Source organism: Salpingoeca rosetta (assembly GCF_000188695.1).
Source record: "Salpingoeca rosetta unplaced genomic scaffold supercont1.4, whole genome shotgun sequence".
Lineage (NCBI taxonomy): Eukaryota > Choanoflagellata > Craspedida > Salpingoecidae > Salpingoeca > Salpingoeca rosetta.
In genome coordinates, this window is record NW_004754930.1 from 42,978 (window position 1) to 58,964 (window position 15,987).

General features: G+C 62.0%; 2 protein-coding genes across 2 annotated transcripts in view; both read right to left on the bottom strand.

Annotated features, from left to right (window-relative positions):
* The window catches only part of PTSG_01083 (tenascin C), a gene marked incomplete at both ends in the record, with an annotated part of 44,746 nt that extends 42,603 nt beyond the window's left edge, over positions 1-2,143 (bottom strand). Inside the window, 2 exons of the mRNA XM_004996995.1 lie at positions 13-1,955; positions 2,111-2,143. Of these exons, the coding sequence (XP_004997052.1) occupies positions 13-1,955; positions 2,111-2,143 (1,976 nt within the window). The remainder of the gene's footprint in view (positions 1-12; positions 1,956-2,110) is intronic.
* Positions 2,144-2,209: 66 nt separating this feature from the next.
* The window catches only part of PTSG_01084 (uncharacterized protein), a gene marked incomplete at both ends in the record, with an annotated part of 34,112 nt that continues 20,334 nt past the window's right edge, over positions 2,210-15,987 (bottom strand). Inside the window, one exon of the mRNA XM_004996996.1 lies at positions 2,210-15,862. Within this exon, the coding sequence (XP_004997053.1) occupies positions 2,210-15,862 (13,653 nt within the window). The remainder of the gene's footprint in view (positions 15,863-15,987) is intronic.

The following is a 15,987-nucleotide window of genomic DNA, read 5'->3' on the forward strand; positions in this document are numbered from 1 at the left end:
AGCCGCGTGTACGGGTCCGTGTCGCGCTTGGCGTTCTCCAGGAACAGCTGGCGGAACGGATAACCGGTGGGCTGCGACGTGACATACGCCGTGCCAGATGCGCCGTGTCCGAGGCGCCCGCTGCCACCTCGGGTGAGCAGGCTGCCCTGGAAGTGGTTGGTCTTTGCCACCTCAATCACAATGCGGCCACCGCTGCCCGCGCTGCCACAGGTGGAGCACGTGGCGTCGCCGCCAGCGACGGAGATGGTACCAACACCGTGCATCGTGTCCGACACACGCATGTAGAAGGAGCCGCCACTGCCAGAGCCGCTGCTACCACCAGCATGGGCACCATCGACAGCAACTCTGCCATCAATGCTGGCATCCTGCGTTTCCACGCGGATGAAACCGCCACCGCGGCCGCCGTTGGTGTTGCCGCCGCCAGAGCCGAAGCGGTCCGCCCAGTACACGCAGCCGTGCTCGTTGACATGTGTGCCGGACACGGGCCCAGATGCGCCACCATAGCTGCCGCCAGTTCCGAGCATGAGCCCACCGCCAAAGCCTTGGCCAAAGGCATGGCCGAGGCCCGTGGCGGAGAGCACAGCGCCGTAGCCAACAGTGAACGTGGTTGACGTGAAGATGACATGGCCCGCATCCATCTGCCCACCTGCAGTGAGCAAAAAGTCAACAGCGGAGAAGTGCATGGCCGTATCAGCCACACGCGTGTGCCGCTGCGAGGGCACGTCGCTGCCTTGCACGCCGTCGTAGGCGCCGTCCTCGGCATCTCCTTCAATGGTAACCTGGCCATCCTGTGCAACCTCAAAGTACCGGAATGACAGCTGACCCGGGGGATCGATGAACGTGTATGAGCCCGCGCCCTCGCCCGTGGCCGTGTGACTTGTGCGGCGGAAGCGCACTGTGGCACCGTTGCTGACAACCATCTGATTACCGCCTGTGAGCAGACCTTGCAGGTCCAGGGTCGGCGACACGGAGGTGTCCGGAACCGTCACCCGCTGCGGAAGCACCAGCTCAGCTGAGGGCTCAACGACAAATGCGCTCGGAAGCGAGAGCGGGCGGCTCGATGCGGCGCGCGAAGCAGCCACATACAGAGACACGCCATCACGCACATACGCGCGAGCAGTTGCATCACCAGTGACACGACGCAGGATGATCTTGGCAGTGGTGCTGCATTCAAACGAAACTTCTGCGGCTTCGATCAGGTCAAACACATCCACCGCTGTCGACGCAGTGCTGCCCACGTTGAACGAGGTTGGCAGCTGTGGCCGCACACCACCGTTGCGGAAGACCATGGACGTCGTGGGAATGCCAAACAGCAGCTGTGCCCTGTAGATCGTGCCTGGCGCACCAGCAGTCGCGGCTGACGTTGAGCCGCCGCCACCGAGAGCACGGAACTCACCCGCAAACTGGGACTGGTCGGGCGTTTGCACGGAGATGCGCCCACCAGAGCCACCGTAAGCACCAGCGCCCGTTACCCGACCGCCGTTGGCGGTCATGGAGCCGTGGCCCTTGAGCACGTCCGCCTCGATCAGGATGGAACCGCCAGAGCCCGCGCCAGTGCTCGCGGAGTCGCCATTCACCACAAGTTCGCCGTTGAGAAGCAGCTCGCCTGCAACGTGGAAGCTGATGACGCCGCCGCCGCGTGCAACGCCGTTGGCGCCGCTGCCATACGACCTTGGCCACATTGTGGAGCCGTACGTCACCTCGCTGCGCTGTGGGCCTGAGCCGGGACCGCCGTAGGAGGCGCCGCTGTTGGCGCCAGCGGCACCGGGGCCTGCAAGCTCGCCAAAGCCAGACAGGCCGATGTTGGCGCCGTTGCCGAGGAAAGCGTTGTCGCAGATGAACGTGAAGTTGCGTGTGCCTGAGTCGGGCGTGTCCAGCAGCGCGTTGTAGCCCATTTGGAAGTAGCCGATGCGCAGAATGGGGTGGGCCGTGCCCAGTCGCATGACGGAGTCATCCTGAAGCACCAGAGAGTCCAACACGTAAGTGGTGGCATCACCGTCAGTACCGACGACCGCGCCTTCATCAAGCTGAAGCCGTGCCGACTTGCCAACCACAACAGCAAGCGTATCCAACTGGGCGCCGTCGTGCACAACTGCGCGTGTGTTTGGACCAAGACTGAGGTACGGGCCAAGAACCTGGCCATACACCTCCAAAGCGGGGTTGCGCGTGCCCAGCAACAGCGTCGTGTTGACCAGGTCAAGCACAGCCGTCAGCCCTGGGGTAATAGGTTCCTCCGTATGTCGCCGATGTTGGCGCCGTTGCCGAGGAAAGCGTTGTCGCAGATGAACGTGAAGTTGCGTGTGCCTGAGTCGGGCGTGTCCAGCAGCGCGTTGTAGCCCATTTGGAAGTAGCCGATGCGCAGAATGGGGTGGGCCGTGCCCAGTCGCATGACGGAGTCATCCTGAAGCACCAGAGAGTCCAACACGTAAGTGGTGGCATCACCGTCAGTACCGACGACCGCGCCTTCATCAAGCTGAAGCCGTGCCGACTTGCCAACCACAACAGCAAGCGTATCCAACTGGGCGCCGTCGTGCACAACTGCGCGTGTGTTTGGACCAAGACTGAGGTACGGGCCAAGAACCTGGCCATACACCTCCAAAGCGGGGTTGCGCGTGCCCAGCAACAGCGTCGTGTTGACCAGGTCAAGCACAGCACCCGTGCCCACCTTGAAGTTGGTGTTGCAGAGCGCGTCCTCAAAGTAGTCCACTGTGAAGCGACTGTTGTCCCTCAAGTCAACGGAACCGGCGCGGTCGCCCTTCAGAGTCGCCGCCGTGATGACTGCGTTTGGCTGCACAATGAAGGTGGCGCCGCCACTCACGACAAGCTCCTCCACAGCGACATCACGGCTGTAATCGGGATCACGCAGCGTTGTTGAGCCTTCACCAGCAATGGTCACGCGCTCGCGCCACATGCCGTCAACTTGATCACGCAGGAACACCGTACCAGGCCCAGCACCGTTGCCACCACCATATGCAGTCAGGGTGCCCTCAAAGCGGTACTCGTTGTTGGTGGTGACTTCAACGGCAATGCGGCCGCCAGAGCCGCCATAACCGCCGTTCCGGCCTTTGCCGCCATTGGCCTCTATGACACCTGTAATGCCGTGGAACTTTGGTGTGGTGATCCAAACCGAACCACCCGCACCACCGCCAGCTGCCAGCGGATATCCCGTGCCCGAGGCGCCGTTTGCCTGGATGGTCCCGTCGTGCGTCATTTTTTCGCCCACAATCAGACGGACCACACCGCCACCAAGGCCGCCGTCGCCGGCGCCAGCACCGCCAGCCTCAGAGGGCGCGGTCACAGCACCGTACACGTCATCGTCGTGTTGGGTAAAGCCGCCATGGAAGCCACCACGGCCAGCTGTGGTCGGCGTGCCCTTGGGGTTGGACGCAACGCCGTTGGTGAGGATACGTGAGCCGCCGCGGGTGATCAGGTCCCTGACGCGAACCACCGTGGGCGTGGTTGCGTCGTGCTGCACGGTGATGTACGAGTTGCCCTGCAGCTCAAGGCGGTCGTACTCGTGTTCGCCCGGCTCCAGGAAGCAGTTTTCGCCTGGTGAGAGGGTGAAGCCTGTGCGGTAGTCGCATGAGATGGCATAGGTGATGTTCCAGTACGTGTAGTACACGCGCTCGACTGTCGTTTCGTTCCAAAAGTACGTCTGGTTGTGGATGCGCGTCTCTGTGTACGTGTACCACGACTCGAGATCATCAACACACGTTGCCTCGCTGCTGTGGTTGAGATACTGGGCCCGAGGCCCAAGCACCATCGGCCACGGATAGCCTGTTGTCAAGTCAATGCCGGCCGTACTGTTGCCTGCCGTGCTGTTGTTGCCTGTCGTGCTGTTGCCAAGCATGGAGTCGGTCATGTTGCTCATGGTCAAGTTGAACAGCAGTCCAGCGTAAGGCGAGCTGGAGTTGGCTGACAGTTCTCCTGCCAGGTACAGCTCGAGATCCTGTGCAAACCGACACCCGCCCAGCACAAGCGCGTACGCAGTGTTGTTGACAACCGTCACGTTGTACGGCAGAGAGCGAATATCATGCTTCTCCTCCGTAATCAGCTTGTTGTAGTATGTCGTGTGCGACACATTGCGCTCGTCCACAATGAGCTCGCCCTCGCGGCACGGGTTGTAGACCACATACGACTCGTTGTGGTGTAACTTGACGCCCGTTGGGCACGGCTGGTTGTTGAAGTACTGGTAGCATTTCGACGACACGCAGTCGTCACGGTTGGTTTGCTGGTCGCACGTGCGAGGCTGCCAGTCATACGAGAACACGGGGTCGTACACGGGATCCTCCTTGCAAGTATGCTGGAATCGCTCTGCGGCTGTGCAGTTGGACTCGCGGCACACGTCCGCAAAGAAGTCGTCACAGTCTGGGCCCTTCTCGCAGTAGCGCTCGGGCCGTTCGGGGCACTCCGTCTCCGAGTTGAAGTCGTCGATGGGCTGGTCCTGGCAGCCGCAGGTCTGAGTGACGGGGTGCCAGAAGCACGTGCTGCCCTCAACACGCCCGGCTTTCTCCACATTGACGTTTGGAGCGTCGCGTGCAGGCTCAGGGATGCCGGCAAAGTCGTATGACGCGTTGTAGTGCACGTTCAAGGAATCGACGACGAGACGTGTGCTTAAAGGCGAGAGTGACTTCACCACACCCGTGTACAGCACCGTCACGTTCCGCATGGCGTAGGTGCCAGGCACTGTCTGACCTGATGTGTACCCGGAGGATGTGATGTTCCACTTGCCGTCCTTGCCCACGAGCAGGTGCTCGAGCCCGTTGAGCTGGCCCTGCGAGACCATGGTTGCGCGCAGCTCCACGGTTGCGGGCAGGTCGGCAATGCTGCCCTCCTGCAGGAAGAGGTCAAGGCGGATGTCTCGCTCCTCGTCCTCGCTCGTGGCCGGCGGCAGCGTCACGCGCTGGTCGCGGCCAATCACAAGGCGTGCTGTTCCGCCCGTGCCCAGCAGGTGCGTTGCCGTGAGGGCAGAGGGCTCCCCTGGTGCGGGGTACATGGCCAGCTGCGCGCCATCGCCAACACGCACCTCGTCAAACGAGTACACAAAGGCACCCGTGCCAGGCAGGTTAAGCGTGTCGTCGCCAAAGGAGAGGTAGCTGAACGCTGGGTTGTGTGACACGTCGTCAAAGTCAAATGCTGCCTGTGCGGGGAAGGATGACGGCGTGCGCCCGCCATTGTTCAGCTCAAGAACGGTGTACGTGTTGCCATCCGCCTGGGTGCGTTCCGTGTACAGGATACCTGCAGCGCCCACCTCAAAGCCGTCGCCACCAACAGCGCTGATGGTGCCGAAGAAGCGGGACTGTGTCTCGTCGTAGCTGAGTGAGATGATGCCACCAGAACCACCGCCACCGCGGAGGTTGTTGTACACGCCGCCGTCACCGCCGTCAGCTGCGAGGGACCCAAAGCCGTGCAGCGTCGTGGCGGTAATCCACAGGCTGCCGCCAGCACCGCCACCGCCGTCAACAGACACGCTCTCGCCAGAAACGTCGATGCGGCCCTCCAGCAGAACGGTGTCCGCGGAGATGCGAACGGCGCCACCACCGCGGCCGGCCTGGCCTTGCGACCCAGTGGATCCACCAGGCCCCATCGTCACGGGCGCGAAGATGGAGCCAAACGGTTGCGAGCGTGTCACAGACGTGGAGCCGCGGCCGCCGCAGCCGGCATGCGAGGCGCCGTAGCGGTTGCCCTGCACAGTACCCGGACCCGTGTTTGGCGCATAGCCGAGCGACGCCGCCGTGATGATGCTGTCGACATGCATGTTGACCTTTGTCGACGCAATCGTTGCGTTGCGCACGCGAATCTCGGAGTATCCCTGCAGCTCCAGGTCATCCACCTTGAACGTGGTGGTGTTCATCGTATCCGTGGCCAGCCATGTGGCACCGGCTGACAGCACCAGTCGTGACAGCTCGACCAGGTTCTGCGCACCGCCCTGAGACGGTGACGGAACAATGGCCGCGTCCTCGTACATGGTGACTGTGCAGTCTGAGACCGTGAGCTCGCTCAGGCTGGTGACGCGGCCGCGGTTGTACAAGCTGTTCTTGTGCAGCGTGACGCGCGTGGGCAGACGAAGCTCGCCATCGCGGTACACGCGCAGGTGCAGCGGCAGGTACTCGTTGGACTTTTGAATCTCAAACACCTGGTTGTGGGCGACATGCAGGTGGCCGTAGTTTGTTGGCTCAGCGTCACCAACCATCTCCACAACGCGCACAAACAGCGTGTCCGTGCCGGACGGCAGCTGCATGGCAAGGTGGGCAGACCCATGAATGGTCAGCGTGTCAAACGTGTAATCGACAACCTCACCCAGCGGCGTCACCGCAGCGACGTTGGGCTGTTCCGGGATGGTGATCCACGTGCGGCCCTTGTCATGCTCGATGTCAGAATAGTCCACAAACTCAGACACGCCGTTGGTACCGTCGGCGTCCTGCCCGCCATTGTTGATGGTGAGTGACGTCTTGGTCGTGTACGCGTCCATGGTGTAGAACGTGCCGGATGGCGCGGGCTCGTTTGCCCCAGCCCCACCACGAAGGTCAAGGCTGCCAATGAACTGATTGCCAGGGCACTCGTCAAGGCTGGCGCAGGAGCGGCCAACAGACGTGTACACCGCAGCGCGCCCGCCAGAACCACCGCCGCTCTGAGAACCGCGACCAACGCCGCCGCGCACGGAGATGAGGCCGCTGCCAACGACCGTCCACGCCTCGAGAAGCACAGAGCCGCCGCTGCCAGCACCGCCGGAAACGCTGCCGTCAGAGAGGGACACCTGCGGAGAGGCGCCGTTGCACAGGACCTGGCCGTCGATGCGCAGCTCCCCTGTAGCGCGGATGTGCAGCACACCGCCACCGTAGCCGCCAAAGCTGCCGCCACCGCGGCTGCCGGCCTCCAGCGGGCGCACAACGTCGCCGTAGAAAGCGCCCGTGTCGACCGTGGCCACGGATCCACCGCGGCCAGCGTGGCCAGCACCCGATCCGCCCTTGCTGAACGCAACACCGTTACCGGGCCCAGAAGCGGACGCGCCAGAGAGGTCCAGCACAGCACCCTGGGACACGACCATGTCTGTTGTGTAGATGGTGAGCAGGTCCGCCTCGAGGCGCGAGCCGCCGTTCATGCGAATTGTCGTGGCATTGAACGTGGCGGCCGAGGATGAGGAGCCCTGGCCACCAGTCTCCACAGAGAGGAGGCTGCCACCGGTCATGTGCAGCTCCCCGAGGGCAAAGTTGTCCACGGAAGGCCGCAGGCGCAGCACACCTGCGTTGCCGACCGTGGCATTCTCCACGCCGAGCACGGAGCCGGCAATGTCAAGCGCTACGTCGTTCAGCTGCACATACCCGGGTAGCGACGCTTCGCCGTTCGCGTGCACGACAATGTTGGCGGGCACAAACGCAGAGTCGCCAAGCGCAGCGTCAAGCCGCTGCTTGGGGGCAACGTGGATCGTGCCCGTGCTGTCGCCTTCGAGGTCATCGACATCCACGGCCACCATCTGGGATGGGTGCTGTGGCGCAAACACGACGTGTGCCCCGCCACGTACGTCCAGCTGGTACAGCGACATGGTGACAGAGCCCGCGGTGCTGTCGCTCATGATCACTGCGCGAGCACCGTCGTGCTCAAGGTCGGGGCCGCCGGCCTCCGTGTTCACGGCCGCCATGTCCACCAGCACGTCCAAATTGCCGTTGTCTACGCGAATGATGTCACGGTTCGTGCCCACGGAATGGAGCAACAGCGTACCAGAGCCTCCGTTCTCGGCGAGTGCTTGCCCGCCGCGCGTCACCACATCACCGTCGTAGCTGTAGTCCTCATACCACAGGGCAATGCGGCCACCGCCGCCAGCACCGCCGCCAACGCAGTCGTCGCGCTTGTTGTCGGTGTCGTAGTTGTTCGTGGTCGAGCACCAGCGCCCGTCCGTGTCCAGGACACACTGCTCATGCACCTCGTTGTCGTAAACAAAGCTGGACGCACAGCGCACGCGCGTGTTTCCGTTGTTGATCAGGTAGTCCACCCCGTCGTTCATGCTGGCGTCGCCGCCACGCACGTCCAGTGTGCCCGTGCCGGTCACGACATCCGCCTCAATCAGGATGGAACCACCAGAACCGCCACCAGAGGCGCCGCTTCCAGCACCGCCAACAGCAGCAATGGTCCCATCAAGCGTGGCGTTAATGGCTTTGATGTACACCAGACCACCGGCAGCGCCAGGCGTGCCTGAGCTGGAGGTGCCGCCAACGCTGCCAAACTTTGACGGGCGCCATGCTGAACCGTAGGCTGCGGCGACGCGGTCAAAGGCCTGGCTGCGACCAGCAAGGCCGCCGTGGCTGGCACCGCTCCCACCTTGGTTGGAGTTGTAGCCGTGCCCGTCACCAAACACATTGGTAGCGCGCACGGTGTCTGGCAGGTCGGCCAGCTCAGAGTACGTGGGGCCGTGTGCCGTGAGCTGCGCGCCCGTGTCCATCATGAAGCGAGACGCGTTGACGCGCAGCCACTTGGACTCCAGCGACCCACCGCTCTGCAGATGGAGCACGCGAGCGTTGATGTCCAGGTTTGGCTCCGTCGTGATGGCACTCAGTGCCTGCACCTTGCCCAGGTTGCTCACGTAGAGTGCATCGAGCTCAAGCGTGCGTACATGCTCGTCGATGAAGGCAAGTGTGACGGGTTTGGCTACCTCAAGCTCAGAGACGCCAGAAAGAGAGCCGCCAATGTCAACTGTATTGTACGACAGGCCCTCCAGGTGCACATATGACGGCAGGTTCAACACAGATCCTGTACCTGACGCGAGTGAGAATGGGAATGGCACAGGTGTTTCCTTAATCTCGGAGTGGCTGTTGTCAAACACTTTTAGGCGGCCAGTCAGGTCACCCTGGACCTTACTCACGGCCATGTCAACGCCTGACCCGTCACTTGAGCACACGCCAACAGCCGCTTGCCCATGAATATCAAGGAGATCAAGCTTCAGCGTCGATGATCCAGTCAGTGGATCGCGATCGAAAATGACCCACGCATGGCCGTAATCACTGCTGGTGAATTCCAGACCCGGTACGGCAAGCCCAATGTCGCCATTGCTGACCATCAACTGCCGGAAACGAGACGTTTCATTGCCACTCTGGCGGAAGATCGTGCCGGCGCCACCGATGCGCAAGCTACCGCCGTGGGCCTCGAAGCTCCCAACAAAAAAATCTTCAGTAGCGTACGTCGCGATGCGGCCACCGCCACCACCAGAGCCACAAGAGCCGGTCCCGCTCCCACCGTTTGCAGTTAGAGCACCCAGACCTTCGATGATTGGTGTGATGATGTAAACACTGCCGCCAGCGCCACCGCCAGCATTCGAGCCGCCGTCTGCACCATTGGCCCGTACTTCACCATCAATCTCGACAGTGTTGAGAGCAACGATACGCAGTGCACCGCCACCACTACCGCCGCGCATTCCTGAAGCAGGGCCGCCGCCACTGCCAACGTCCGCTGGAGCGAGAAAGTTACCGTACCCAGGCACCTTTGAGCGGCCGTTTGAGCATGCATATCCGCCTGAACCGCCATGGCTACCACCAGCGGATGACGTGCCGCCGCCGGGGCCGAGGCCAGCCGTCCATCCACCACCAGAGGCATCATAGACGCCGGCAGCCTCCACGGTGAAGTTGGTGGTGTACAGCGACATCCAGCTCACGCGGGCTGTGCCGCCGCCATGCACGACGAAGCTGCCCTGATAGCTGCGGTTGGTGTTGCCGTAGAATTCATCCGGGAAGGCCGTGAGGTTGACGCTGAGCGGTTCGTTGTCGGCGGCGTCACCGGCATACACCAACTCGCCGCTCTCCAGCACGCGAATGCTTGCCATGTTGACCTGGCGAGGCGTGTGCGAGTTCACGGCCACATCCTTGTGCGCGAGCCAGAACTGGCTGTTGCGTGACACCTCCAAATGGCGCAGGCCGTGCAGCTCGCCCTTGACCACCACATCATTATCATAGACGATGGTGTGATCGGGAAGATACAGCGTCGAGCTGGTGGAGAAAGTGCGGATACCCATGGGCAGGATGTTGTCGTCGCCATTCCGCCTGAGCGCACCAAACGACTGGCCATCAAACAGCGTGACATGCCCACTCCGGTCGCCCACAAATTTGTCTACGACAAGAGATTCTTGCGCGATAGGGTACTTGTCAGATTTGCGCAGGGCGATGCTTGCACCACCAAACACGTGCATCTCGTCCAAGTGAATGTTTGTGTCGGTGATGCCCTCCCAATCAATCCACGTGCGTGCCGCATCCCACGCCGTGTCCGGGTACTCATTGTATGTCTCGTCCTGACCCTTTGTGATTGCTATGTGATCAAGCGCCACGTATTTCGGGTTGTGCAGGGGCGGAAGCGTCGATTGAACTGAAACAGACACAAGACTCAGGGTGTCGTTCACAAAGATGCGTGTCAGGTGCGTCCCTGTGCATGCCCCGCCTTGAATGCCATTCTTGGTGATGGAGCCCTTTCGTCCGACAATTGTGACATCCGTGGAAGATGGATAGCGTGAATCGCACCCAGAGTGCACGTCCAGATAGTACACATACACGGGTGTAGTGAACGTGATCTGGAACGACAAAAAGTCGCGGACAACAACGGCGCCGGGTCGGAAGAGAGCAGACAGGTCTGGCATGTCCACAGAAGACGTGACCACGAAACCGTTCGCCAGCGTGTACTTGCGCTGCCCAAACTGCTCGCCATACGACAACTTCAGCTCCTCCAACGCGTTCACATACGGCAGCGCAGGGCGGTTGCCGCGGTTGTTCACGATGAGCGTCTTATGCGCGTCTTGGAGCGGGTCCACGGCGATGGATGTCGCGTTGACGTCATACAACATCACCGTGCCTGCTGCAGCGTCCTCGTAAGCACCGCTGCCGCCACGGGCGGTCATGGTGCCAAGGAAGTACTTGCGGTTGGCGACAGAGACGCGAACACGCCCGCCACCGCCAGCGCCGCCAGCGTACTTTGCGCGGTTCGAGAGCACAACGGCGTTGCCACCGTCAGCGGTGATGTCGCCAGAGCCAATCAGCTCGCCCGCATCAACCTGGATGCTGCCACCAGCACCGGCACCGCACCCGTCAGCAGTGATACTACCGCTGTACCCGTTGGCCTGAATGCTGCCCTCGAGCGTCAGCAGCTCGGTAGCAATGACGTGCAGGAAGCCGCCACCCTGGCCAGCAGAGCACACAAAGTCTGAGTGCTGCGCCTGGCCGCCACCGCTACCAAAGTCCTGTGGATCAAGGAAGTTGTCGTGAGTTGGGGAGGTCATCTGGCGGTAGTACGTGCGACCGCCATTGCCGCCGTGACTGCCGCCGGTTGCGCTGCCTCGGCTGCCACGCACGAAGAGGCCAGCACCCGGGCCCTCGTCGGCGCCGTAGCCGCGGTAGTTGGCGTGGATCGTGCCGTACGCATCGACAGTCACGTTCTTCGCCTTGATGACTGCGTTGGTGGACCGCACAGCGGCACCACCAGAGACAATCACGACATCGCCAACGAGCGTGCGCCGGTCGCGAGACGCGCCAATTTCCAGCAGGCCGTAGTTGCGCACCTCGATCGTGCGAAAGGTGAAGCTGGTGGCAGACGAAAAGTCTGGGTAGTACAGCTCAAGCAGGTACAGCTCAGATCCGTCCGCAATGATGAGGTCGCCAACGTTGTTGAGGACACCCTCCAACCGCACTGTGACACCGGTGAGCTCTGCCTTGCCGCCAAGACTCAGCATGCCACCAGCGTACACGCTGAGATGGAAGTTGATAATGGACCTGTTGACACACAGTATATGCTGGTTGTAGCCAATGTGAAGTTGTGCGGTGGCATCGCTGGTGAGGACGTCTGTGTCCAGAGTGAGGGCGCCATCCAAAGAGGCAGTGGAGAAGGCAAGATCGGCTTCGCCATACATGTGAATTTCCTCCAGCTCATCAACCTGATCGCGCTCGAAGAACAGCCACGTGACAGATGGCACGTTGTTTGTGTTGTCAATGTCGGCGCTGGTGTTCCGCACAACGCCCTCTGGACGCAGGCCCAGGTTGTTCACGTACAACGTGCGGTTGAGTGCAGCGACAGAGGAGTTGGAGTTGAGCACCTCGTACTTGTGGATGTACGCCGTGCCAGAGGCGCCCGGCTCGTGCGGGCCAGTGCCACCTTGCACAAGCATCTGTCCAATATAGTGGTTGTAGTTGGTGTACACGGCAAGACGCCCGCCACTGCCACCACCGCCCTGGGCGATCGAGGAGCACTTGTACTGCAGGTCAAAGTCCTTCCTGCATGCCGGGTTTGGATCGCCCACAGCAACGGGGCTCACTTCGTACGCGCAGAACCACGACTGGTCGCAGAGCTCGCGCACGTGCGACGTGGCTGAGCCAGGCTCCGCACCGCAGTTGGCGCCGTACGTGGCGGTGATGACGTGGATGCCATAGCGGCACTCCAGAAGCACAGACTTACCGCCAGACTCGCCCGCAACGTGGATGGTCTGAATGCCAGTGCCTGCAGGGCCGTAGCCCTCGCCGCCGCTGACATCAAGCAAGCCATGACCGTCAAAAATGTCAGTCTCGATCAGCAAAGAGCCGCCAGATCCGCCACCAGAGCGTGGCGAAACCCAATCACCGCCGCGCGACGTGATCTCACCGTCCACGCGCAGTGTCTTGTTGACAACGAGGTGCAAGCGGCCGCCACCGGCGCCACCAATGTACGGGAACACAGATGCACCGCCACGCGAGCCAAACTCGCGCGGCTGGCGGAAGTCGCCGTAGCCTTCGCCTACCTCGACGAGCTGGCCCAGGCCATACCCGCCGGTGCCACCGTGGCCGCCGCCCGAATCACCAATACCGCATGCCTGGCCGTACGTGCAGGAGGAGTGCTGCGTGGCACCTTCGCCCTCGCCAGCAAAGATGCCATGGCCACTGCCGTCTGGGGACAGGTAGGATGTGCCGTCCAAGGTGATGCGCGCATCGGGCTCAACCTCCACGTCGTCGAAGAACAGGCGGGCATCGTTTGTGTCAAGGATGCCGCCAGCGAAGATGTGCAGGTTGTGTCCCTGCAGCTCTGCCACGTGGCCGTGATGCGACTCGAGATGCAAGTGGCCGCCAATCTTGATGTTGATGTTGCTGATGTCAAAGGGGTCATCGCCCTGGGCGCGAAGCAGATGCACGAAACAATCGCGCTCAATTGTCAGGTGCTCCAGCAGGGCCATGTCGCCCTCGACAGTGATGTTCGTGCTGCGGCACGCCACGTGCTCCGGAGGGGTGAACGACCCATCATCGCGCACGAGCAGCGAGAAGGGGAAGTATTTCGTCTGCAGGCCCGTGTTGTTGCTGAGGTCGCGGTGCGTGGGCGATGTGTCCACGTGCTGCCGCGGGCGCACCACCATGACACCGGTGTTGTCGCCCTCAATGTGGTGCGTCGTCAGCTTGGCGCCGGCACCCTCCATGTTGATGCTGCCTTGGCGGTGCGCGTGCGTCTCGTTGAAGACGTAGTGGTCCTCCTCGTCGAGGAACTGCTGGTCGTCCTCGGGCACAAGCCAGGCGGACCCGTGCGTCGTCACATACTGCGTCTGCGCGGAAGCATCAGGGTCTTCGCTCCAGTACAGCTCAATCTCATTCAGGGCCGTCCATGAGCTACCAGGCGCCCGCTCAAAGGTGATCTTCACGCGCGTCGTCATCGCGTCAATCACAATGGGGCGAACAACACCGTGCAGGCAGTTGCGGGTGTCAACGGGCGAGTCAACCAGCTGCGTCTCCTGCTGCCCGTTGTACACGGACACCCAGTAGCGCACAGCGTACGCGTTGTCGCAGCGCGGGTAGATGAGCGCGTGGTCGAGGTAAATCTCCTGCGGCATGTAAAAGTCAACCTGCACGCGGCTGCCCGATGACGTGCCGAACCAGCTGGTCAGGCTGCCATCCACCAGGCGCCAGGTGTCATGATACGATGTACCGGCAACGTTGGTTCGCACTTCAACGCCCATTGGAGAGTTGTACACGTTGGACGTCGTATGCTGCCCCGCAGACATGTCGAGCTTCTGTACCTCCGCCAGGCGTGGTGATGGCACAAAGTCGGCGTTGTTGTCCACGTACAGGATGTTGTACGGGTCGTCTGGCACGGTGGCGTTATGCACGTAGACGGTACCCGCACCGCCGCGCACAGCGGTACCGTAGCCAAGACCACCAAACGCTTGCAGCTCACCGGTGAAGTGTGCCGTGTGCTGCGTGGAGTTGTGCTCGTTGGCGTAGTAAATGGCCAAGCGGCCGCCGGCACCGCCGCCAGAGCCGCTCTTGCCGTTGCCGCCGTTGACAGCAATCTCGCCATCGCCCTGCAGCTCCTCGGTCTCGATCCAAATCGAGCCGCCAGCACCGCCACCGCTGCCAGTTACAATTGCTTCGCCGCCGTTGGCATGGATGCTGCCATCTACACGCAGGGCGCCCGTGACGTTGAGCCAGAGAATACCGCCGCCGCGCCCGCCACCACGGTTTGAGCTCGTGCCCCGGCCACCACCAGAACCGAATGTGGTGGGGCGAAGCGTCGAACCGTACGCAGGAGGCGAGTCGACACGGTAGCGGGCAAGGCCACCGCGGCCACCGTGAGCACCGCCTGAGGCGTAGGCGCCGTTGGAGCCGGACACCTGCCTCAGGCCAGGTGACAGGCCAGACCCAAGCTCATAGCCACCAGAGTCTGCGCTGATGTGGCCGTACTTGTCGATGACAACGTCGTCGGCAGTAAAGTCCATCCAGTTGGTGGAAATGTAACCGCCAGCACGGATGTTCAGCCTTGATACGTTCAGTGAGATGACCACAGAGTTGGCAGGCGTGTCGTAGTCAATGTGCGTGACAGGGTACAACGTGCCGTGCGGCTTGATGGTCAGATCCGAGATGATGTAGGCGCCCTTGCTGAGACCGGGGCTGGAGCCACGGCTGGTGATGCGCAGCCAGCCATCCTTGTCCAGGGTGATGTCATTGCTGCGTGCAAACGTGCCGTTCACCTCGATGAAGACCTCACGCAGGTTGATGCGCCCGTGAGGAATCATGTTCAACCAGCCTCCCTCGTACAGGTACGCGTTGATGGGGAAGTAGATGTCGCTCGAGTCGAAGCTCACAGTCTGGTTGCGTGCAATGTGCATGCGGCCTGTGCGGTCGCCCGCCACCTCCACCGCGTCCACTGTGTGCAAGGGATGAGCAGTGCCGTACACCCCAGGCAGGATGGCAAGGTGCGCGTTGCCGCGAATGTCCAGCTGTTCAAACATGTAGCTTGTGTCACCAGAATCAGGGTGGAGCCAGGTGACACAGCCAACATCGCGGATATCACCGAAGTTGCCGTCCTTGATGGTGGTGAGCCGGCCGAGGTTGCGGTTCACGGCCCACGGCAGGTGGCGGTCCCCGTTGTCCACGCGCAAGATGCGGTGTGTGTGGGTGCCGTTGCTGCCGGAGAGGAACACCGTACCGGCGGCGCCGTGTTCAATGGGGCTCTTCCCGCCATACGCAGTGATGGTGCCGTTCCAGTTGTGCAGGTCGTCGAACATGCTATGGTAGATGGCGATCCGACCACCAGAACCGGCACCACCGCCATCATCTTGACCATCGCCGCCGTTGGCTTCAATCAGGCCATGCCCGTGCAAGTCGTTGCATGTGATGAAGACGCTACCACCAGATCCACCGCCAGCGTAGGGCGCGTCGGGGGTCTGACCGTTGACGAACACGTTGCCATCAATGCGCAGCTTGTCCGTGTACAGCTCCAGCGCACCGCCGCCGTGGCCGCCAAGACCCACACGCGAAACCATGTTGGCGCCGCGGAATGTCTGCCCCGTGATGTAGTCGCCAAACACCAGGCTCCCGTAATCATCACCTTTACCGCCGTTGCTGCCGTACTCCAATGGCCGGTACAAGTCGCCGTAGGGCTGGCCAACATGTGCTGCACCAGCGCCGTGGCCACCAGTACCACCGTGGCCGCCACCAGAAGCGCCGCGCTGATGTGCCACACCCTGTCCACGACCTTCCTGTGGATCATAGTCGGTGAGGCCAG